The 25298-nt window shown below is 50.3% G+C and overlaps 2 protein-coding genes across 2 annotated transcripts in view; both read left to right on the top strand.

Moving 5' to 3' along the window:
* Positions 1 to 25298, top strand: part of LOC137463965 (zinc finger protein 208-like) — a 1270300-nt gene that overhangs the window by 1235054 nt on the left and 9948 nt on the right. The gene's annotated exons all lie outside the window — the stretch shown is intronic.
* Positions 11837 to 12815, top strand: LOC137463968 (olfactory receptor 14J1-like). The gene has a single exon (XM_068175310.1). It carries the CDS (start codon positions 11837 to 11839, stop codon positions 12767 to 12769), a length of 933 nt encoding a protein of 310 aa, XP_068031411.1. The 3' UTR covers positions 12770 to 12815.

Raw genomic sequence — 25298 nt, 5'->3', positions numbered from 1 at the left:
CCCCGCGCCCCATCGCAGCTGCGCCTAGAACTCCCGTGATGCTCCGCGGCCCCGTTCAACCGTATTCTACCCGCGCCTACAACTCCCATCGCCCCCCGCGCCCCGGAGAGCCCCGCTGGAGCCCCCCAAGTGCCCGCCCGGGCCCCGCGGGCCCCAAATTCCCCTCCCTGACCTCCAAGGGCCCCCCTGGACCCCCAAGTGCTCCCCCGGACCCCGAGCTGTCCCTCGGAACCCCTAAGTGCCCCTCCAAGTGCCCACCCGGCTCCCCCAAGTGTCCTCCAGACCCTCAAGTTCTCTCTGAATTCCCTCCCCAGGCACAGAACTGCCCCAAATGTGCCCCAGAAATGTCTCCAAGGATCCCAAAGTGGCCCCTCCTTAACCCTGTGTGAGAAAAAGATGATAAAAAAGACGACAAAATGACTGGAAATATTGCTAATTACCATAAACAGGAAGAAATAAATAGCCAATACATCTTAATTCATTAATGAAGGGAATTGTGTTACAGAGATACAAAGAACATTCGTTTTCCTGGCTACTAAAAATGTATAGATTTTTAATGTTAATATTAAAATTAGGTAAGAAAAACCAATACTATTATTATAAATAAATTTTATATATATAGAAATAATTAAATATGTTAAAAATGGATATTATATGGCTCTATGCAGATCGTTACTATATGTATTATGTTACATTGATTAGTTGTGCTGTATTAACATTTTAATAGTACAGTAAATGTAGTTTTGTAGTTAAAATGAAGCTTTAGTAGTTAAAACAGAAACTCTGTATGTGGGGGTTTTTTAAAGGAATGAGACACTGGCTTCGAGCTAACAGTCACAGAACACCTAAATCTGCCAGAGAAGAGGAATTTATGGTTTTCTCATCAGAAGAAGCTGATTTCTTCAGGCTTTGCTCAGACTCAAAGATGCCGTGGGGATTAAAGGAAGCAGTTGAAAAATACCAGAGTTGCTTGTTTTAAATAGAATGTATGCATAACCATGAAGTATGTATGAATATGCCACAGTGTATGGTTTTTAAGGTTATTCCTTTGTTCACAAAAATTCTTATCGGGCTTAAGTGCCCAAGAGCATCCGGACGTCCGTAAGTCTTTGCTTTTTATTGCCTTGTAATTGTCCTAACTCTAAATTTTTATTGCTCTAATTGTATTACTATTTTTATAACCATTTCATTATTATTAAACTTTTTAAATTTTAAAAACCAAGTGATTGGTGTTTTTCACATTTGTTAACATAAAATAATGTGTTACAGAATAGAAATAAGAGAATAAATCACAGGAGCATTTTTGGGTATTTTGGCGTGTCAGTCCCAGGTGGGCGGTGTCAGACGTGGTGACGCTGGAGGTGAGGAGCAGGTTGTCCAAACAGGGTCAGCCCAAAAGGGGCTCATTCTTCTCCATTCTGTTAGAAAGGAGAAGCTTGACTCAGCCAATACATCAAGCAGCAATTAAATTTATTAATTAATATGGTAACGCATGAGCAGAGACAGCGCTGGGTGCAGTGGTGGGGGTTTTCCCCTCCAACTGCGCACCGGTTGTTGGGCTTGCTGGTGTTTATTGATCATATTCATGCATATTCATCAGCTTTCCCCAGCAGCTTCTATTTCCCATTTTGACGTGAGCTTTCAGCAGTTTCTATTTCTGCCTTTTGACGTCACAATTCTGTACTTTAGGATCGTAAATCTGTGATGGTGATGTCTGGTTCCTTTCCAATTTCTATACTCTGTTGTGATCTATTCCAGGTTTCAATATCCCGGGATGTGTGTCCCACATGGTGGGGTCCATCTTCCTGAGGTGGGGTCCAGCTTCTATTTTCTAGGATCATTAATCTATGGTAGTGATGTCCAGCTTCCCCTTTCGCAATCATTAATCAGCAACCTTGATGTCCATCTTCCTTTTCCAGGAGCTTGGGATAGGGTCACTTCCCTTTCTGTTTAAATCCTTTATATATTCCAAAGCTACAGTTTAACATCCTTAATACTAAGCAACATTCCAAAGTTAGAATTCAAAGGTTCTTACTGCAAAACAGCTTAAGACTTAATTACAAGTAAAAAGTTCTTCTCAAAAGCAGCATTCTAAAGTTAGAATTCAAATACTCTTATTACAAAACAGTTTAAGACTTGTAATTGTTATTTGCAAATAAAAGATTGGTTCAAAAGCCTTCTTCCATGCTTTCCTGGGTTGTGTATTAGAACTCATCTTTATAACTGTCCCATGGCCGTGTTCCATACATTTCATAACCACAACTGCACAGGCTGCCTTTATTTACCTGACACAAAACACAACTTTGTATTTCACACTCCTGCACAGAACTCCAAACCGACTCCAGTCACTGCACAAGCCCTGGAGCCTTGAAGACCATGGAAGGAAGACAAAGAGCTCCTGAGGGCTTTCTGTATTTTCATCAGCCCCACGGTGGATTTGGGGCTGGGCCCAGGACCCTCAGGCACTGGGAGAAGGATGAAGAAGCTGCTCAAGGAGGCAGAAGCAAAACTCCAAGTCCCTGGGAGCATCCCTGGGCCCCAGCGAGGGCAGGGAGTGCCAGAGGCTCCCCAGGGAGTGCAGAGAGCAGATCCTTGAGGCCAGGGTTGCAGGGAGCCCAAGGCTCTGAGCAGGGAACTGCGATGCTGAGCACGGCCTGGCTTGGCTGCAGGAAGCAGAAAGGCCAAGCCCTGAGCCCAGCCTGGCACAGCAGGGCCTGTCCCTCACGGCTGGCTCGGGGCTGTTTGTGGGGCAGGGGGATGTGAGGGGCAGCAAGGACAAATGTCACAAACCTGTGTGACACTCCAGATCCTCATGGAGCCAAGGGGCCAGTGTGACACTGTGGGGCCTCATGGAAACAAGAGGCCATTGTGAGCCTGCAGGGCTGTAACACCCCAGAACACTGAAATGCTGGGGGTCACCAAAGGTTCCTTTATTCGAGTTTGTTGTACAGGAGAAACACCAACCAGATATTCTCACCATGGCCAGATGCAAAGAGTTTTCTTGGTAGGAAGGGACCCACAAGGATCATCAAGTCCAGCTCTGAAGTGAATGGCCCACACAGGGACTGAACACAGCCTCAGTGATACCAGCACCATGCTCTAACCAACAGAGCTGAGAGAGCAAAATGACACAAAATTTTACTGGCAAAATACAGACAATCTACGAACTTTGACAAAGGGTCTAATACAACATCCTGTTCTACATAAAACTCTTGTCATAGCATTAACTTCATTAACTTAGCCCATTAAACCTAAAAACCTTTAACCCTTAAGATGCTAAGTTACCCAAAAATGTTCCAGGTAAGTAGGATTAGAAGAAGAAGAAATAGAGAACAACCGAAAGACAGAAGATCTATACAAAGACACACACAGAGGCACCACCTGCTCAGGTTCCAGCACCATTAACAGAGGAACCCCAGGAGAAGGCAGGATCCAGACCATGGGCTGGCCTCGTGCTCCGGCTTTTAAACCCCTGGGCCTTCAAGGGCCCGCCCCTGGGGTGGGACTGCCAGTTGCTTGTCCAATCAGAGTCAGGTTAGGCACCAGCTGCTGGTGTGTGATTGACTGACAGCTGGGCCAATCAGAGCTGGGGTAGCCCTGCCCCTGCTGTGTGATTGACTGACAGCTCAGCCAATCAAAGCTGGGTTAACACCGCCCCTTCCATGTGATTGACAGCTGTGCCAGGCCAGGGCTGGGGGCGGGGCTCTGTCCCACCACAAACCAAGGCCTGACCCGCTCCTGGCCCCAAACGGGCATTCCGAGCATCCCAAGGCGTCTCGGGACATCAATCTCATCCTGCCTCTGACAGCGACCACGGTGACACTACAGAACCTCATGGAGCCAGGGGTCAGTAGTAACAATGCAAGTCCAAGGACACCATGGTGACACTGGGGAACATCATGGAACCATTGGTCAGCTGTGACAATGTGGGTCCAAGGACACCATGGTGATGCTATGGAATCTCATGGAGCCATGGGTCAGTTGTGACAATGCAGGCCCCAAGGACACCATGGTGGCGCAATGGAACCTCATGGAGCCATGGGTCAGTTGTGACACTGTGCTGCCCCATGGAATCAAGGAGACCATTGTGAACACAGGGGCCCCAAGGAACCAAGGGTCCATGGTGACCTTGTGGAGCCCGCAGTGTCACAGAGGAGCCGTTGTGACACAGCGAGGGCGCATGGAGCTGAGGAGCCATCGTGACACATCAGAGCTTTGTGGAACCACGAAGCCATTGTGACATTGCAAGGCCCCGTGGAAGCACAGGGCCATTGTGACACTGCAGAAGCAAGGGGAACATTGTGACACTCCAGGGCCTCATGGAACCAAGCAGACCAATGTGACACTGTGGGGTCACACGAAACCAAGGGAACATGGACCAGGTCTGGCTGGCTGGGCCTCCCGGGGACCACCTGAGAGGTCCAGCAGACCTTGGCATGTCGAGGGATGCTTCTCATCTGCCCTGAAGCACTGGGGCTCTGGGCTTTCCTTCCTATGGGAGAGAACTGTCCTTCTCCTCCAGGGACCAAGGGCCAAAACTGGGATTCCTCCTCCAAATTTCCTTATATGCAAGGATTGTTTTCAGATGAAATCTGCCAGGAGAGACAGGTCTGGCTGCCCTGGCCACCCAGGGGCCACCTCTCATCTGCCTTTGAAACACTGGGACCATGTGCTTTTCTTTCTTATGGGAAAAAACCATCCCTCTCAACCAGGCACCCATGGCCAAAATTTGGGATCTGCCTCCAGAATTCCCTATATCCAAGGATAGCTCCCAGAAAAAAGCTGCCAGGGGAAACAAGTCGGGCTGGCCTTGGCTTCCTGAGGGCTGGCACTCATGTGCCTCTGAAACACTGGGGCTCTGTGCTTTCCTTGCTAATGAAAAGAATGCCTCTTCCTTTCCAGGCACCCACGGCCAAAACTGAGATTCCACCTCCAAAATGCCCTGTGTCCAAGGATAGCCCCTAGACGAAAGGTGCCAGGACAGACAGGTCTGGCTGGCTTGGCCTAAGGATGGCCACCTTTCATCTTCTTCCAGAACACTTGGATTTTGTGCTTTGCTTTCCTATAGGGAAAAAACCATCCATCCTGACCAGGCGCCCATGGCCAAAACTGGGATTCCACCTCCAAAACTCCGTACATCCAAGGATTGCTTCCAAGTGAAAGCTGCCAGGACTTAAAGGTTTGGCTGCCCTTGGCCTCTTGGGAGCTGCCTCTCACCTGCCTCAGAACACTGGGGCTCGATGCTTTTCTTCCTGTGGAAAAGAACCGTCATTCTTCTCTAGGTGTCCATGGTTGAAATTGAGATTCCTCCTCCCAAAATCCATATATCCAAGGATCCCTTCATGACAAAAGATGCCAGGACAAACAGGTCTGGCTGGCTTGGCCTCCCAGGAGCCACCTCTCTCCTCTTCTGCCTTTGAAACACTTGGGCTCCGTGCATTCCTTCCCGTAGAAAAGAACCGTCCTTCTTATCTATGCAGAAATGGCTGAAATTTGGGTTCCACCTCCCAAATTCCCTATATCCAAGGGTTGCTCACAGGCAAAATCTGCCAGTACCATCCATTCTGGCTGGCCTTGGCCTCTGGTGGCTGCCCCTGCCACACTGGGGCTCGGTTCTTTCCTTCCCATGGAGATCACCGTGACACGGTGGGGACCTCATGGAAGCAAGGGGATCATTGTGGCACCACTGGAGCCCATGGAACCAAGGGGCCATGGTGACACAGCGGGGCTTCATGGACCCAGAGACCATTATGACTCTGTGGGGCCTGATGGAACCATGGAGGCCATTCTGACCCTTCAGGGCCTCGTGTCACCAAGGGGGCATTGTGACACCTCAGGGCCTCATGGAAGCAAGGGACCATTGGGACACTGTGGGGCCCCATGGAACCGAGGGAACATGGAACAGGTCTGGCTGGCTTGGCCTCCCAGGGGCCACCTGACAGGTCAGGCTGACCTTGGAATGTTGAGGACTGCCTCTCATCAGCTCCTGGAGCACTGGGGCTCCGTGCTTTCCATGCTATGGAAAAGAACTGTCCCTCTTTTCAGATGCCCATTGCCAAAATTGGTAAGCTCCCTTAAAATTTCCTCCATGCCAAGGTATCTCTCAGAGAAAAACCTGCCAGCTCTGGCTGGCCTTGGCCTCCAGTGGTCACCTCTCATCTGCCCCTGCAACAGAGGGCTCTGTTCCTTCCTTCCTGTGGAAAAAAATACAGCCTTCTTGCCAAGGACCATGGCAAAAACTAGAATTTGGCCTCCCAAATTCCATATATCCAAGGATCGCTCCCAGACTATAGTAGCCAGGACAGACATGTCAGGCTGGCCCTGTCCTGTGGTGATTTTCTTAGGCTGTGACCTGAATGTTTTCATTTGAAAACACCTTGGAGAGGGCCCGGAGATCTCTCAAGGTGGGGTTTTGGGGCCTCGGGCACATGACCACTACATATGGACAAAGGAGCTCTGTGCTCTGTGCTGTTGTGGTGGTTTTGCATCACGGAAGTGATGTCCTGAGAGAAGCTGCTAGCAGTTTCCTCGGTGTCTGACAAAAAAACAATCAGTAATTAGCTTTGAGAGCTGACAATCTGTTAAACCACTAAGGAAACTGCACACGCCTCTGTGAAGACACAAGTTAAAGATGGAGAAGCCTGGCTGGGTCTGTTTCCCTTCTGGCCAGCAAAGAGGTGACCAGGCCGGCCCAGCCCCGTCTCAGCCAGGCCAGGCCGGGCGGCTCCTGCCGTGGGGCCGGGCCCCTTCCCAGGGAGCCGCCAGGCCCCATCGGCTGCCGGGCAGGGCAGGGGAGGCCGCGGGGCCGAGGCCAGGCCGGGCCGTGGCTGCGGTTGCTGACATCTGGCCGCTACCGAGCCCTGCCCCGCCGCCAGCCCGGGCCCAGCCAGGATCCGCCGGGCCCCAGGAGCAGCCCCGGGCCGGGCCGGCTCGGCCAAGGTTCTGCCGCCCTTGGGGTTCGCCCGCAACCAGCGGGCAGGGGAGGAGAAGCCATGGGCCCCGGCCGTGCTGCTGCTGTGCTCTGGCCTGGCTGCTGAGATCCTGGCCCTGCCCCAGCGCAGCCCAGCCTGACACAGCCCCAGCGCAGCCGCTGCAGAAACCTCCATGGTAAAACAGCTCCGGCCGCAAGTACCGAGCCCGGCCGGGGTCACGGAACCATCTGCAGGCCCTGGCTGAGATATTGACTCTTCCAGTGCTTCCATCCTCCCTCGAGTGAGAGAAAAGGACAAAGTGCAGGCACACACAGGAACAACATGAAGACACCGAGATCAGTGAAGAGGAAGCTGAGGCCCAGATGGGAGGGATGAGGAGATGCCTTGATCTTGGGGCTGAAATCCTCTGGTAACGCTGTGGAGAAGGATGTAATTGATACATCAGACTCTCTTTTTCCCTATAACACATTGAAAAGAATTGAAAGATGACTTGTTCAGCAAAGGCCTCCATGCTAATGTAAGGAAATGTTGCAGTAGCTGTGATCCCATGAGAAGTTTGAACAATGAAAGAGAGCAGAGTGATGAGACCCAGGGAGAGAAGAAGACCTCTTTTTCCAGAGATGAAGATGATTTCAGAAATAAATGAAGAGAACCTTTGCTCTTAAATAGCTCATCTGTAAACTAATACCTCATAAGTTGACATGGCCCATAAACACAACTGCTGGAAAAGCTGTGAAAAAATGGGAGGGATTTCACCAATGCAGGCAGGTGCTATTCATGGAAATGAAAAGTCATGAGACAACTGTTTGTTTTGTGGAGAAGTCTCCATAACATTTACAAGAGGAACTTCTCTCCCTAAGTGAACTGAAGAAAGACTATTCTAGAGGTTGTAAACTGTTGGAAAATTTTATGTTTTGTCTCTTTACATTGTCAGGTTGTATGGAGAGAGGAAGTGTTCTGAAAGTTTTGTTCTGATTCTTATTAATCTTTATTTCATTTACTATTAATAAACATTTCTTTATACCCTTTTAGAGTTTTGAGCCCACTTTGCCTTTCTCCTAATCTTATCTCAGAGCAAGAAATTAGTAAGTATATTCTAGTGAGTGCCCCATCAATCAGTCAACACTGAACCCACCACAGTAATTAACACATTGGCCAAGAAATCTCAAATTGGCGAAGCAAAGCCTATACAAAATCTTCCTGATGAACTGCCTCAGACAAGAGGGAAATCAAGGCACAGCCATGGTTTCTCAGGATTTGTTTGTTCTTCATGAGCCCCGTGGTGCATTTGGAGCTGAGCCCTGGAACCTCAGGGCCCGAGAGGAGATTGCACAAACCTTTCCAGGAGTCAAAGTCAGAAGAAAACCCCAAAGTGTCTCAAAGCATAAATGGGACCCACTGAGGTCCATCCTCAACACAGGCTCCACATGGACTCCTTGGAGGAGAGAATTGGAGGCCAGGATGGCACAAAAACCTCTCAGAGACTCAAAATAGCACAAAAACCTTTTAGTGTGGAAAGGAAAATCCAAAGTACCTTACAAAAGTTGAGTATCTCAAAGCATTCATAAGCCCCACTGAGAGTCAGTGCAAAGCTCTAAAGGGACTCATTAAAGCATATAATTGGGGCCATGATTGCACAAACCTCTCACAGAATCTGTATCAAAATGGAAACACCAAGTACCTTAAAAGAACTGAAGTACCTTGCAGTATTAATGAGCCCCACTGAGTGTTGTTCCTGACAAAGCCTCTCCAGGCACTAATTACAGCAGATAATTGGAGGCCATGATTGCACAAAGCTCTCAGAGACTCCAAGGCAAAAGCCAAAGCCAAAGTGCTTTGAAAAACCTGCAGTCCCTGGGAGCATGAAGGAGCCCCCAGGGCCATTCCTGAGCAAGGCTCCCCAGGGACTCCTTCCAGCAGATCCTTGAGGCCACTGGGATGTGGGCTAGGGGGGGATGCTGAGGGCAGGACAAGGGGCTGACAGTGCCCAGCCTGGCTGGGGCTGTGCCAGGAGGCCCCAGTGCCTCAGGACAAGGTGTCTCCTGAAAGCCCTTGGTGGCACAGAGCCTGCTGTGCCCCAGGGCACCAAGACTTGGCTTCTCTTTGTCCCCACCTGTCATCAGTGCCTCCAGTTCTCTGCCTGGGGCCTGGGGACACTTTCTCAGTCATGTCCCTCAGTGGGACCCATTAAAAGTCAAAGGAACTTTGGAGTTGGATTCTGACTTGGAGTTCTGGAGAGGTTTCTGCAGCTCCCTCTCAGGGCCTGATGTTCAGGGCCTGAGCACAAAGCCCCAGAGGGTCATTAAAGTCCTTGTGCTGTGTCTGTGCTGCTGAGCTGGGCCGGGCTCCTGGCACAGAGGGTGATCCTGGCAACCAAGGAGAGCTTCAAAAGCACATTTCTCTGGATGAGCAGCTCTTCTCCCAGCCCAGCAGGGCTGGGGCACTGCCTGCAGCCAGCCCGGGCACAGCACAGAGGCACAGAGAGCTTCCATCAGTCAGGGCTGGGAAGGTGCTGAGAAGTGCCTGGGGCAGAATCCCTGGCAGCCCTTGGCACAGGAACCTCTGGCTGCAGGACAATGCAGCTGCAGCTCCTGGAGTGATCTCCTACAGCTGGAACATCCCAATGCCCACAGACCCTGTGAGTACATTCTCTGATCATCTCTTGTGCAGAGCAGCCAGGGGTGCCCAGGGCTGTCCTGCAGAGCAGGGTCCTGCAGCCCAGGGCGCTGTGCTGGGCCAGGGACTCTGCTGCCTGCCAGGGACAGCTCTCAGCCGGCCCGGGGAGCTGCTCCCAGCGCTGGAGAGAAGCTGTGGGGGGAAGGAGCCACCCTGAGCAGGGCAGGTGCTGCTGCTGAGAGCTGCTGGCTGGGGCAGGGCTGCTCCCAGCTCCAGACCAGCCTGGGCACAGCTCTGGAGGACACTTCCCAAAGAAGGTAAACCTGGGATTGCTGTAAAGCTCAGGAGCTTTCCTGAGAGTGTTTTCAATTTCCTGCTTGGAGCACCGTGGGAAAGTTGGGGTGATGACAAAAAGATTTTTGCTTTTTATACATTTTTCATATATTCGTAGCTCTGTAAATTACTATTATATAGATATAAAACTATAATCCTTTCTTTACTCTATTACACTCTTAATTAACTCTATTAAACTACTATTATGTACTTATGTAACTGTAATCCTTAATTGACTCTAGTATGTCTCCTTACCTATCTCTTAGATTTTAGAACAATAAGCTGACTGTCTAAATACATTCCTGAAATACTGTACAGTCTTATTATCAGGAAGAGGACATACAAGAAGAACATTTTGGTTTTTGAATGTGAGCAGTGATAACAAAAACTGGGGCAAAGAATTCCTTGGACCTAATCCAATGGGTTTAGCCAGGGATGTATAACTGGGGCAACTGAATCTCCTATTGGATGTTCATCTTAAATATCCTAATTAATTGACCTTAATAAATTGTTAAAATTATTGGCTGGGTGTGCTCCATCCCCACTGGGACACCTGGAAGCTTCCAATAAAGGTCTGGTTTTTACTTTACTGGTCTCACACTGTTGCAAGGTTTTGTGTTTTTTTTTTTGTTTTGTTTTTTTTTTTTTTGGTGTTTTTTTTTTTTTTTTTTTTTTTTTGTTTTTTTGTTTTTTTTTTTTTTTTTTGTTTTTCTTTTGATTATAAACAACAGGGGGATGAGAGAAACAGAACAGGAATTGTGATCCCAGAATGACAGAACATTCTGAGTTGAAAGGGACACACAGGATCATCAAAGGAATGTTTGAACATTTACAGAGACTCCAGAACTGTGACTTTGGGTGGTCAGTCTCTCTGCTGGCAGCCTCCCAAAGGGCCTCCAGCCACTCCTCAGCCCTGGACAGCAGCAGCATCACCTTTGCAGGGCCCAGCAGGGCTCTCCTGAGCTGCCCTCGCCCAGCTGCACACAGACCCTGCCCCAGCCAGGGCCCTGCACACAGGCAGGTTTCTGTAGGGCCGGGCCGAGGGCACACAGGGTGGGATGGTCTCTGTGAGCGCTGGCAGGGACAAGGCACCTCTCAGGAGGGAATGTCCAGGCCCAGGGAGATGCTCAGGGAAGCAGAGGGGCCTGAACAGAGCAGTGCTGGGGCAGGAGGGCACTGTTGGTGTGTGGGAGGTGCCGGGCACAGCTGGGCACGGGAACACTGTCCTGAGTGCCCGGCTGTCTCTGCCCTGCCCTCTCAGGCGCAGCACCACAACATCTTCTCCTGTTTCTGCACTCCCCTGATATTGTCAGTGTTTTCTGGTGCTCTCAGGGAGGCTCTGGCATTTGCAGCAGCTGAGTCAGGCACTGCCCTTGGCATTCCTGCCAGGCAGGGCTGTCCATGGGAATGGAGTGTCCAAGCTTCCCTGGGACCTGTGGGGCTGTGGGCAAAGCAGTCCATGGGAAAGGGGAATGAGCTGAGCCCCTCCCTGAGATCCCATCATGGGCACAGCCGGGGATCTCCTTGCTGTGCCCTTCCCAGCTCTGAGCTGCCCTCCTGGGTGCAGAGCTGTGCCAGAGCCTCTGGGAGTTCCCTGAATGTCCCACGGGGAAGTGCAGAGCTGCCACAGCTGAGGAAATGCTGCTGGGTTGGCCAAGGGAGCCGTGAGTGTCCGTGGCACAAGGGGGTGCTGAGAGCTTGCCCAGAGACCTTTGGAGAGGGTGAGACATTCAGGGATCCCTCTGCTCTGGGCAGGGTCTGGTTTATCCCAGGGTGACCCGGGAGTGTGATTGTGCTCTGATTCCAGCCAAAGGTTTTCCCAGAACAGGAAGAAGGACGGGTAAGTCCCAGCAGGACAGTCGGCAGGGAATGGCCCAGGTGTAGCTCCAAGCAACCTCTCCTGATGTGTCACTGTCCTTTCTCCATGAACAGGTGCCCATGTGCAGCCACAGCCAATGTCCAACAGCAGCTCCATCAGCCACTTCCTCCTGCTGGCACTGGCAGACACGCGGCAGCTGCAGCTCCTGCACTTCTGCCTCTTCCTGGGCATCTCCCTGGCTGCCCTCCTGGGCAACGGCCTCATCATCAGCGCCGTAGCCTGCGGCCACCACCTGCACACGCCCATGTTCTTCTTCCTGCTCAACCTGGCCCTCAGCGACCTGGGCTCCATCTGCACCACTGTCCCCAAAGCCATGCACAATTCCCTCTGGGACACCAGCACCATCTCCTACTCAGGATGTGCTGCCCAACTATTTTTTTTCACTTTTTGCGCTATAGCAGAGTATTCCCTCCTGACCATCATGTGCTACGACCGCTACGTGTCCATCTGCAAACCCCTGCACTACGGGACCCTCCTGGGCAGCAGAGCTTGTGCCCACATGGCAGCAGCTGCCTGGGCCAGTGCCTTTCTCAATGCTCTGCTGCACACGGCCAATACATTTTCCCTGCCCCTGTGCCATGGCAATGCCCTGGGCCAGTTCTTCTGTGAAATCCCACAGATCCTCAAGCTCTCCTGCTCCACATCCCACCTCAGGGAACTTGGGCTTATTACAGTTAGTGCCTGTTTGGCATTTGGTTGTTTTGTGTTCATTGTTTTCTCCTATGTGCAGATCTTCAGGGCCGTGCTGAGGATCCCCTCTGAGCAGGGACGGCACAAAGCCTTTTCCACCTGCCTCCCTCACCTGGCCGTGGTCTCCTTGTTTCTCAGCACTATTATGATTGCTCACCTGAAGCTCCCCTCCATGTCATACCCATCCCTGGATCTGGCCCTGTCAGTTCTGTACTCGGTGGTACCTCCAGCCCTGAACCCCCTCATCTACAGCCTGAGGAACCAGGAGCTCAAGGCTGCAGTGTGGACACTGGTGACTGGATGCTTTCAGGGACATTAAACTGCTGGCCAGTTTCTGCAAATCACTTGTAATGAAAGTCATCTTTGATACTTCTTGTTGGTTTCATGGTTTCATTTTGGAGATTCTTTTTATTTGGTTTTTTTTTTTTTTTTTTTAATATTGTCCACAAATAAATGTCACTGTTTGTGCCATTTCTCATTTTATATCTCTCTACATTGCCTCTGGCCACAGACTGTGTCAATGAGGGTCTGTACTCTTGGTGGCTTTAAAGGAACTCAAGGATCTCCCAGCAGAGTTTTCTGCAGAGATGCCCTTTTGTTGCCTTCTCTGGAGCTGCAGCAGCAATGTCTGTGTGCAGAGCTGGGGGCAGATCAGTGCTGGCACAGCAGCTGTGCCCAGCAGCAGCAGCACTTGGTGTTGCCAGTGCTGCTCCCGTGGCCCTGCCCCGCTGCCCTGGTGGCCCTGGTGTTGCTGCAGGGCCTGAGTGCTCTCGGGGCCGGGCACAGTCCTGGGGGTGGCAGTGCCGGGGCTGCAGCAGGGACAGCCCATGGGCACTGCTGGGGCAGCGCTGACGCCTCAGGCCAGGGCCTGGGGGCTCCAGGCTCCTTGCCCAGGCTCTCTCAAGAACATGGCCAGGCCAATGCTCAGCACAGAAAACCCCCGTGAGCAGCCCCAGGCTGGCCGTGGGCAGGCTGGGGGCAGACAGCATGGCTGGTGCTCTGCAAGGGCCCTGGGGGAGACGGGAAGGAGCAGCAGAGCAGGGGCTGGTCCATCCCCAGTGCGCTGGACAGCCCAGGGCAGCGTCCCAGAGCGTCCTGATGGAGCTGCCAACAACATCCCCCCTCTGCAGCCCTGGCCTCTCCCCCAGCTCACACAGGAGCCGCATCCTTGCAGGCACAGCCACGGCAGCGCTGGCTCAGGAGCCCCTGTTTGCATTGCACACAGCAGGCGGGAGCACCCCCATGCTGCTGCTGTGGGGACATGAACCTGAGGGAGCACAAATGCCATCAGCCCCTGGGGCCAGGAAGGGCTGGGGGACGCCAGGGAAACCACTCAGCTTTGTCCTGGCCTCTGCAGCCCGCCAGAAAGTTTGGGAACATCAGCTGGGAGTTTCCTGTCCCACTGCAGACGCTGTTGCTCAGAGCCAGGGCTGCCTGGCAGCCACCCCCAGACTGCTCTGAGTATTTCCTTGGCTTCACCTTTGCTTTCTTTCCTCTTTAATGATCCAGATTTCTCCCTATTGCCCTTTCCCCTGTTCCCTCCCTTGCACCCAGCCCATCCGTGTTTGTCCTTTCCTCTCTGGCCCCACTCCCCATTCCAGTTCCTGACTTGGCACCATGGGAACGGCCCTTGGGGAGCAGGATCATCCCACAAGTGCTGCAGGAATTGTCTGCAGGCTCCTGCAGTGCCTCGTGCTGCTCCCTTGCCAGAGGCAGCCCAGGCCAGGTGGGCACATCTGGGCTGCTGTGTCTGGCTGTGGGGCTGCCTGTTCTGGGCAGTGAGGAGGGGCTGCAGAGGCTCTGCAGGACTGACAGGATGGGCTCTGGGGCTGTGAGGAGAAGCTGAGGGACCTGGGCTTCTGGAGCTTCTGAAGAGGAGGCCCAGGGCTCCTCCTGCAACTGCTCCAAGGGTGGTTTCAGAGAATCCCAGAATCAGCAAGGCTGGAAAAGACCTTGGAGATCATCAAGTCCAACCTGTGCCCTGACACCACTTGTGTCCCCTGAGCCTCCTCTTTTCCAGGATCAACACCCTGTGCTCCCTCAGCCGCTCCTCACAGGACTTGTGCTCCAGACCCCTCACCAGCCTTGTTGCCCTTCTCTGGACACGCTCCAGCCCCTCCATGTCCTTCCTAAATTGGGGGGCCCAGAACTGGACACAGCACCCGAGGTGCTGCCCAACCAGTGCCCAGCACAGGGGAAGAATCACTGCCCTGGTCCTGCTGGCCACACCATTCCTGATCCAGGCCAGGAGCCATTGGCCTTCTTGGCCACCTGGGCACGCTGCTGGCTCATGTCCAGCCTGCTGTCCATCAGTCCCTGCAGGTCCCTTTCTGCCTGGCTGCTGTCCAGCCACTCTGTCCCCAGCCTGTAGCGCTGCAGGGGTTGTTGTGGCCAAGGTACAGGACCTGACACTTGGACTTGTTAAACCTCACCTTGTTGGATTTGGGCCCTGGATCCAGCATGTCCAGGGCCCTCTGCAGAGCCCTCCTGCCTTCCAGCAGATCAACACCCCCAGCCAACTTGGTGTCACCACGGTTCCATGAGGCCCCAGAGTGTCCCAATGGTGTCCATGATTCCATGAGGCCTCCCAGTGTCACAATGTCCCTCTGGTGTCACAAAGTCCCTTGGATCCTTGGGCCCTGCAGTGTCACAATGGCACCGTGGTGCCCCAGGGCCCTGCAGTGTCACAATGGATCCTTGGTTCCATGAGGACTGGGAGGGCAGCAATGCTCTCCTTGGTTCCCGCTGTCTCCCACACCTCCCACTGTCAGGCTATAGAAGGACACCTGGCCGATGAAGGGGAGTGGGAGTGGGTACCTACTCAAGGAGGTAATAATAAAAATCCCTCCCAACCCCCTCTCCCAAGCCAGGTGCCACTTCAGATTCGGTATGATCCCCTGGATCTGGAGAGTCAGCCAGATGGGTTTAGAAGAAAATTATCTGCCCAGTGAGCCTCCCAGTTATGATTCATCTGTGAGACAGATCAGCACCTCTAACATCAAAAAGGAAAGAAGGGTAATCGTGGTGGGTGACTCCCTCCTGAGGGGAACAGAGGGCCCCAGATGTCGACCAGGCCCACCCCACAGAGAGGTCTGCTGCCTCCCTGGGGCCCGGGTACGGGATATCACTGACACACTGCCTGGGCTGATTCAGCCCTCTGATTATTACCCACTGCTGATACCCCAGGCTGGCAGTGATGAGATTGAAAAGAGGAGTGTCAGGGCAATTAAAAGGGACTAGGGCATTGGGTCAGGTGGTTAATAGGACTGGGGCACAGACAGTCTTTTCCTCAGTCCCTTTGGAGTCTGAGAAAAACGCTGAAAGCAACAGGAGAGCTCATACTATCAAGGAGTGGCTCAAGGGTTGGTGTCATCCAAAAAATTTGGGATTCTTTAATCATGGGGCAACTTTTACAGCACCTGGCTTGCTTGGACCAGACGGGCTCCATCTTTCTGTGAAGGGCAGAAGAATTTTAGCTCATGAACTGGCAGAACTTGTTGAGAGGGCTTTAAACTAGGTCTGAAGGGGGAGGGAGATGCAGCTGGGTTGTCTGGAAGCAGGCTCATGGGTGGTAAGCCTGAGTTAGGGGTGAAATCAGCAGCCCAGCTGAGGTGCATGTACACCAATGCACACAGCATGGGTAACAAACAAGAAGAGCTGGAGCCCATGGTGCAGCAGCAGAGCTGTGATGTAATTGCCATCACAGAAACAGGGTGGGACAACTCACATGGCTGGAGCACTGCACTGGATGGCTGCAAGCTCTTCAGGAGAGACAGGAAAGGGAGAAGAGGTGGAGGGGTGGCCCTTTACATTAGGGGGGCTTTTGATGCTATGGGTATTGAAACTAATGATGATGAAGTTGAATGTCTATGGGTAAGAATTAAGGGAAGGCCAACAAGGCTGACATCCTACTGTGAATCTGTTATCATCCACCCAACCAGGAAGAAGATTTGGACAACTCATTCTATAAGCAGCTAGAGAATATTTCTGGATCATCAGCCCTTGTTCTTGTAGGCGACTTCAATCTGCTGGACATCTGCTGGGGACTCAATACAGCAGAAAAAAGGCAGTCCAGGAAATTTTTAGGGTTTGTGGAGGACAATTTTTTTGTCGCAGCTGGTGAATGAGCCCACCAGGAGAGGGACTATGTTAGATCTGTTGTTTGTAAATAGAGATGGGCTGGTGGGAGATGTGGTGGTTGGAGGCCACTTGGGGCACAGTGATCATGAAATTATAGAATTCTCAATATTTGGTGAAGTCAGGAGGAACACTAATAAGACTTTTACGTTGGAGTTGGGAGGGCAGACTTTGGCCTACTTAGGAGACTTATTCAGAGAGTTCCTTGGGAAGCAGCCCTTAAAAACAAGGGAGTTCAGGAAAGGTGGGCAAGCTTCAAAACAGAGATCTTGAGGGCACAGGAACAGACTGTCCCTGTGTGCCAAAAGACGAGTCGACAAGGCAAACATCTAGCCTGGATGGGCAAGGAGGTTTTGGAGGAAGATAGGAATAAAAAGAGGATGTATCATCTTTGGAAGGAGGGTCAGGTCTCTCAGGAAGTATTTAAGGGGCTTCCTAGGGTATACAGGAAAGAAATTAGGGAAGCCAAACCTCAGTTTGAACTTAAAATGGCAGCTTTTGTAAAGGATAATAAAAAATGCTTTTACAAATATATCAATGGTAAAAGGAAGGGTAAGACCAACCACTGTTCTTGATTAGATGTGGAAGGGAATTTAATACCTGCAGATCAGGAGAAGGCAGATGTGCTTAACGCCATTTTTTGCCTCAGTTTTTAGTGAGAAGACGATTTGCCTTCAGGACAACTGTCCTCCTGGGCTGGTTGATGGTGCCAGGGAGCAGAGTGGACCACTGTTATCCAAGAGGAGGCAGTCAGAGAACTGCGGAGGTGCTTGGATGTTCATAAATCCATGGGACCAGATGGGATCCACCCCAGGGTGATGAGGGAGCTGGCAGATGAGCTTGCCAAGCTGCTCTCCATCATTTACCAGCAGCCCTGGCTCACTGGTGAGGTCCCTTATGACTGGAAGCTGCCCAATGTTACACCCATTCACAGCAAGGGTGGCAAGGAGGATCCTGGTAATTCCAGGCCAGTCAGCCTGACCTCAGTACCCGGTAAGGTCATGGAACAGTTCACACTGAGTGCCATCACACAGCACTTCCAGGATGGCCAGGGTGTCAGACCCAGCCAGCAGGGCTTTAGGAGGGCTAGGTCATGTTTGACCAACCTGGTCTCCTTTCATGACCAGGTGACCCTCCTGGTGGATGCAGGAAAGGCTGTGGATGTGTCTATTTGGACTCCAGCAAGGCCTTTGACACTGTCTCCCACAGCACACTCCTGGAAAAGCTGCAGCCCACGGCTGGGCCAGGAGCACTCTGTGCTGGGTTCAGAACTGGCTGGATGGCCGGCCCAGAGAGTGGTGGTGAGCGGTGCTGCATCCAGCTGGGGACAGTCACCAGTGCTGTCCCTCAGGGCTCTGTGCTGGGCCAGCTCTGTTCAATATTTTTATTGACCACATGGATGAGGGGATCGAGGCTTTCATTAGTAAATCTGCAGATGACACTAAGCTGGGAGCGTGTGTCCATCTGTTGGAAGGTAGGAGAGCTCTGCAGGGACACCTGGAATTGCTGGATGGATGGGCAGAGTCCAGTAAGATGAAGTTCAATAGGTCCAAGTGCCCAGTCCTGCATTTTGGCCACAATAACCCCCTGCACAGCTCTAGGCTGGTGGTGGCGTGGCTGGACAGTGCCCAGGCAGAAAGGGACCTGGGGGCACTGGTCGACAGCAGGCTGGACATGAGCCAGCAGTGTGCCCAGGTGGCCAAGAAGGCCAATGGCTCCTGGACTGGATCAGGAATGGTGTGGCCAGCAGGAGCAGGGAGGTCATTCTTCCCCTGTACTTGGCACTGGTGTACTTGGCATTCTTCCCATGTACTGGCACATTTCCTCGAGTGCTGTGTCCTGTTCTGGGCTCCCCAATTTTGGAAGGACATGGAGGGGCTGGAGTGTGTCCAGAGAAGGACAACAACACTGGTGAGGGGTCTGGAAAACAAGTCCTGTGAGGAATGACTGAGGGAGCTGGGGTTCTTTATCCTGGAGAAGCATCAGAGGTGACCTTATCACTCTCCACACTCCCTGAAAGGTGGTTGCAGTCACGTGGGGGTTGGTCTCTCTCCTCACAACAACTGACAGGACCAGAGGACAGTGTCTTAAGCTGCACCAAGGGAAATTTAGGTTAGATATTAGGAAAAAAGTTTTTTATGGAAAGGGTGATAAAGTACTGGAATTGTCTGTCCAGGGAGGTGGTGGAGTCACCATCCTGGGATGTGTTGAAAAAAAGACTGGATGTGGCACTCAGTGCCATGGTTTAGCTGAGGTGGTGTTAGGGCATGGGCTGGACTTGATGATCTTAAAGGTCTCTTCCAACCCAGCAATTCTGTGATTCTGTGACATCACAGACCAGGTTGTGACATCATATAGTTGGCTGTGACATCCCTGGTTTATTGTGTGACATCACAGACCAGGCTGTGACATCACAGCATGCCTGTGTGACATCACAGAGCAGAGCAAGCTGTGAAGTCAAAGAGTGTGCTGTGACATTATAGGGTGGCTGCGTTCCATCACTGAAGGTGTTGTGACATCACAGGGTGGGTCTGTGAGCCCACAGAGGTGCTGTGTGACATTATAAGTGAGTTCTGCCATCACAGAGCAGGCTGTGACATCACAGAGCAGGCTGTGACATCACAGAGGAGGTTGTGATGCCACAAAGTCGGCTGTGACATTACAGGCTGGCAGTGTGACATCACAGAACGGGCTGTGAGGCCACAGAGAAGACTCTGCTGTCATAGAAAAGGGCTCTGTGACATCACAGAGCAGCTGTGTGATGTCACAGAGAAGGCTGAGACAATACAGAGTGTGTTGTGACATCACAGAGCTGACTGTGAAATCACAGAGCAGGCTGTGACATCACAGCGAGGCTGCATAACATCACAAAGGTGGTTGTGACATCATAGAGCTGGCTATGACATCACAGGGTGTCTGTGACATCAGAGGCTGGGCTGTGACACCACAGGGCAGATTTTGTGACATCACAGAGCAGACTGGGACCTCAAAGAGCAGGCTGTGACATCACAGGACACCTGTATGAAATCACAGGTGGCCTGTTACATCTCAGAGTGGGCTGTGTGACATCACAGGGGTGTGTGTGACATCACAGGGGCTGTGTGACCTCACAGCGGCTGTGTGAGGTCACTGGGGAGGTCACTCCACCCCAGACCCCCCTCCCAGTTCCCCCAGAGAAGTCCAACGCTGCTCGTGCACAGAGGGGTCCCCTGTCCCCCCGGGTCCCCCCGCCCCCGGCGCCGCAGCCTCCCCCAGAGGATGTTCCACGAGATCGACCCCAGAGCCTGACACGGGGACGGGGGCTGGGGCTGTGGGGGGTGGGACAGGGGGACAGGGACCCCCCGGCAGCGTCCCCGTGTCCCCCAGGGCCAGAGCCTGGGCCAGGGCTCCTTCACCCTGTTACCAATGAGGGCTTGAGAGCACTGAAAAAATCCCCAGCAAGGGATCAGCAAAAACCAGATTTAATATTAAGTGACAGCACCACAAAGTTCCTTGGCAAGAGTCACTCTGCTCCCGACTGGACACTTCAGGCACACCAAGGAAACAAAGCAACAACAAAACCAAACAAAATCCAGGCAATCAAACCAGAAATGAACCGAGAACTGTCCGTGTGTGTGTGTGTGTGTGTGTGTGTGTGTGTGTCAAAAGGACAGTGAGGGCAAGGTGTGAAAAATGCATATTTTATGATTGGCTTTTTTCACAAATATTAAAACAAATATTATATGTGCAATGATAGAAAGTTATGCTGTATTAATTCTCTTAAGTAGTGTGTTAAATATAGTTCTAGGTTATAACACAATGTTAAAATAGAAACTCTGCAATGTCAGATATTTTTACTAGCTCAAGAAAAGGGATAAGATAATCAAGAAACTCTTCGCACAGAAGTAACAGCGACAAGACACATAAAGAGTTACTGCCTCCTTATCAGAAAAGACAAACATTCTTCCACCTTCTCTCCATCTTTATGGAACCACTAGGATTAAGGGGAAGAAGTTCACAACAACCAGAAAAATTCTTAATTTGCAAGGAATTTATGCATCATGTATGAGATATATGAATATGCAACAGGCTGTTGCTTTTAAGGGTTATTCCTTTGTTCACAAGGCATGTTTTTGGCAGCTTATTGCCCAAAAACATCCAGACATCCATAATTCTTTACTTTTTATTGTCTTGTAATTGTCCTAATCCTCATTGTCCAAATTTTTATTACTCTAATTTTATTGCTATTTTTATAACAATTTTATTACTAAAAAACTTTTAAAACTAAAAATACCCAAGTGATTGGCTTTTTCCACAGTATCAAGCCACCCTCCCACTTAACACCCAGCCTCCTGCTTCTCAAAACCTACCTTTACCCCCTCCAATGATCCCTGCCCCTTCTCTATCTCCTCAGGGAATCTCCATGCCATTTTTACCCCCTCCAACAACCCCACTCTCCCATATATATCCACCCCTTGGTGCTTTTTCCCCGTTGCCTCCTACCCCCACTAACATACAACTTGCTTCACCTGTAAGTCAGAATACAACACCTTTCCCTGAGAAAAAACCTCTGGATATATCCTCCAACCTAACAACTGAGCCCTCCCAACGTGATAACAAAGAATTAGTGAGCCAGTCAAATAAGCCTTCAGATGCTGGCCCTTACTGTAATACCAGATCAAAAAGTGGTGTAAGGCCAGAGGTAAATCCTGACAGGCTGCTTCCCCTGAGGGAAGTTCCACTAGGTGTGGGGTAGGAGGAATAGGTGTTATAAATGCACCCCTGACAGCTTCTGAAGTAAGAATATATAAGAAAGAGCTAGTTGGTTTAATAGAAGATCCAACTGGCACCGCACAGCAAACAGATCAGTTCCTGGGTCCCAATATACACACCTGGGAAGAGCTGCATCCTATTAGGAACATCCTCTTCTCCCCAGAGGAGATTCACCATCTAACCCACTGGTTTGAGGCATTCCCCACGAGAAGGGAGACAGCCCAAACTGTGACAAAAGTTCTCTTAGAAGAAATTATTCCGAGATACGGGCTCGTAAATTTTATTGATTCAGACCGTGGCCCCCACTCTACATCCAGTGTTCTGCAACAAGTCCTCGGGGCCCTGGGAATGAAGTGGGAGTTACACACCCCTTGGCACCCTCAGAGTTCTGGGAGGGTCGAGGGGGTAAATCAAACCTTAAAGAATATTTTAACAAAATTGGTCTTAGAAACCCAATGGAATTGGGTCAAATGTTTACCACTAGCCCTATGACGAATAAGAACGAGACCCAGAACAGATCTAGGGGTCTCTCCTTGTGAAATGTTGTTTGGGCTGCCTTTCTTGCTTACCCCATACAGTACTGGGGAACATCAAGAGGGGGGGATGACCATGCAAAAATATATAGAAACACTAACAACAACCCTGGAAGAACTAAGGAAAAAGGGTTACCTTCCTCAAACTTCCCCACTGGACTGTAAAATACATGGTACTAACCTGGGACACTGGGTGTTGATTAAATCATGGAAAAACCCTCCACTAACTGCTCGCTTTGAAGGCCCCTTCCAGGCACTGCTTGCAGCAAACACCACAGTGAGAACAAAGGAGCGGGGCTGGACTCATGCAAGTCGAGTGAAGGGTCCAGTACAACCCCCAGCTGAGGCAAGCGAATGGACTATAGCCAGCAGAGACGATAAAGACTTGAAACTGGTCCTGAGGAAAGCACCAAAAGAAGTGCAACCCTGAACACAACCCCCCCACAGGAAACCTCTACATTGTTATCTGTATATCCTTAAAGTTCGCTAATGTTTGTTATAGTTATAGGATAAATTTAAGTTTTGTTTAGCTAAGAATTGACAATCAGAATAACATCTCAGTTTCCAGTACTGCTCCATAGAGCACTCCCCTTGCAACCCTCATTGGGACCAAATTGAGGGAAGGGAGTTGGTGAGATAAGGGTCATGGCAGAATGTCTCCAGAAGGAGGGAAAACCAGAGGTGGGAGGCAAGACTGGATCAGGAACTACCTCTGGGAAAGACTCTCAGGGCACCGAGAAAAGCCCTGTGGATCGAGAGGTGAGGAGGCCAGCCCGTACCAGACTCCCACTGGTAGCAATGCTGCTACTCATCCACTTCGGAGGAAGTGGAGGAAACACTTGTGAGAAGTGTTACTATCCCTTGTGTAGAGGAGATACAGTAAGTGCATTCATCAGAGTGCACACCAACATGAATCCCAAATGTATCGACCACTCCCAGTTAACAACCTGTAAAGAGGATAATGAAATATATTGGCTGGCTAAAACTATTGCAAACCCAAGTCAGAGGATCTCAGGAGAGTGCCCCATGAAAGAAAGATGGGTATGTTTTGAACAAGAAAGTAAAACCAACTTAGAGGATACATTCAAGGAGAAAGAAGTGCAATTGAAAGAACAAAGGGATAGGGAGGGACAAATAAATGGTAAGAATCTTTTTATCGATATGGTGGAAAAGATTATAAAAGAATTTAATTTGACTGATTGTTGGGTATGCAAGGGGACACACTTAAAATTTGGCCATGGGATGGTAACAGTTTGGGTCCCCTAGACATTTTAAAATGGATTACATGAAAAAAAAGTATGGTAGTACTCAAAAGAAGGGAAGAAGAGTGGAAGCTAAAATCCACAGTAATAGGGGAAGAGTGGTTATCAAGAAAAGGGAAAATGTATACTACAGAAGCAGGAGAAACACCATGTGAAAGATATCTAGCAGCAAATGACACACACACCCCAGGTGAATCCCAGAAACCCCCCATTTATATTGGTCAATAGAAAAAACTGAAAGTAGATGTGCATACAGTGAAAAACTGTTTGAATACTTAGGAGATTATATTAACCCATTCTGGGCAATAGAAACCCTATCCAAATATTGGAAACATACAACAAATCAATATTCTAATTTCTGGGATGCACCTAAAAGGTTTTTTGGGTCTGTGGTAACATGGCATATGTGAAGTTACCGGGAGGGTGGACTGGGAGCTGCACAATTGGAGCAGTAAAACCATCCTTTTTCTTACTGCTTAAGGATGTGAAATCAAACTTGGGAGTCCCAGTATATGATGATCTGGCCAGAAAGAAAAGGAGTTTACTTGGCAGAACCCAAAATTGGAACAATGAAAGTTGGACCCCACAAAAGATTATCGATACTTATGGGCCAGCTACCTGGGCTCAGGGTGGATCCTGGGGGTACAGAAGCCCAGCATACATGCTCAATCGAATCATCCGTTTACAAGCAGTACTTGAAATAATGTCCAATCAAACAACTCTGACCATTGCTCTCTTGAGCCAGCAGCAACCACAAACATGATCAGTAATTTACCAAATTCGATTGGCAGTGGACTACCTCCTCGCAGAGGAAGGAGGGATCTGTGGGAAATTTAACATTTCAGAATGCTGCCTAGAGATCTATGACCACAGTCATGTAATTAAAAACATTACTCAAAATATTAGGAAACTAACCTATGCTGTAACGCAAAAATGGACCCCCTTTTTGGAGACCCCGATCGGTGGGACAACTTGTTCACCTGGAATGGTAAATGGTGGAAGAAATTGGTCTTCTTTGTAGTGTGTGCACTAGTAAGTGTAATATTTCTACCATGCGCAATTCCATGTCTAGTCCTGATAGTACCCTGCATTGGCCAAGGCAGCATCATGCTGCAAGGTAACGTAGAAGGGAAAAATGGCAAAAAAGTAATGCTAATAAAAGAACAGAGTGATCAGAATGCCAGAGATATGCTTGAACAGTATGAGAAACTGAGAAAATTAGAAATTGGACTTTAAAACGTTGATGCAGGCTAGAAGACTGATCAAATCGTTAGAGGGGGAATTGTTAAAATAGGTCAGAAACTATTGTAAAATAGTTGATAGCTGCTGAGCGTGTACTGTTGGTTTGGTTATGGTAAAAGGGGTTTGAAGGGTAGTTAGAAGAAATACGGTACTCCACGTACCGTATTACACCTAAGTGAAGTGCAGCCACCCCCCCCAAGGGAAAGGAGCCAGCCTGGACTGAACTGCCACGGGCCAATCGAGCGCCTAAACCTTCATGCAAATGAGGGATCCAAAAAGAAACCGATCCAAAGGGACAAAAAACAGGATAAAAAGGGGGCTTCTGACCCACGGAACCTGTGCTGCTCCACCTGGAACGTCGGGGACGTCGCTGCTCAGAAGACCCAGCGCCGGCGCTGCAGCATCCTTGAGGGGAGCGCTCCTGCTCAGCCCGCGGGCCTCCATGCTTTAGGCCTTTCTTTTTTTATTACATTAAATGCTGAAATCACTTTTCGTACCGGGAATGTTTCTAACAAGTATGCTCGTGTTAAAGTGCCTGCTTAGATGGCAGTGAACACAGGATGAGGACACCTGTACAGATCTGCCAACGATCAGCACTCACCGTCTGAAGGCAGTGAGGGCCGGGGCCAAAACTGAAGATGATGATAAAAAAGGACTAAAACCACAAACAAGGAATACGCATGCTCTAAAAGGGTGGAACAGAGGAAGAGGAGCCACTCCAAACAGTTCTTGGAATATGTAAACTAGTTTGGGAAAAAAGTTTACTATGCATAAGGGTCTATGAATATGCAACAGGCTGATGGGAGGGAAAAGGTATTTAATGGGAATCTCCAGAGATAAGTGTGCTCCTGGTTCAGTGCCAAGATGCACCCGGCCGTAACAACCTTTGCTCTATGGTCCTTGTCTCCTATCGTCCTGTATT

Source organism: Anomalospiza imberbis, chromosome 33 (genome assembly GCF_031753505.1).
Source record: "Anomalospiza imberbis isolate Cuckoo-Finch-1a 21T00152 chromosome 33, ASM3175350v1, whole genome shotgun sequence".
Taxonomy (NCBI): domain Eukaryota; kingdom Metazoa; phylum Chordata; class Aves; order Passeriformes; family Viduidae; genus Anomalospiza; species Anomalospiza imberbis.
The sequence above is the reverse complement of the archived record's forward strand: the minus strand, read 5'-3'. Positions and strand labels throughout refer to the sequence as shown.

Bases quoted from the DNA above. Each gene is read 5' to 3' on its own strand.
- LOC137463968 (XM_068175310.1), top strand. From the start codon at position 11,837: ATGTCCAACAGCAGCTCCATCAGCCACTTCCTCCTGCTGGCACTGGCA.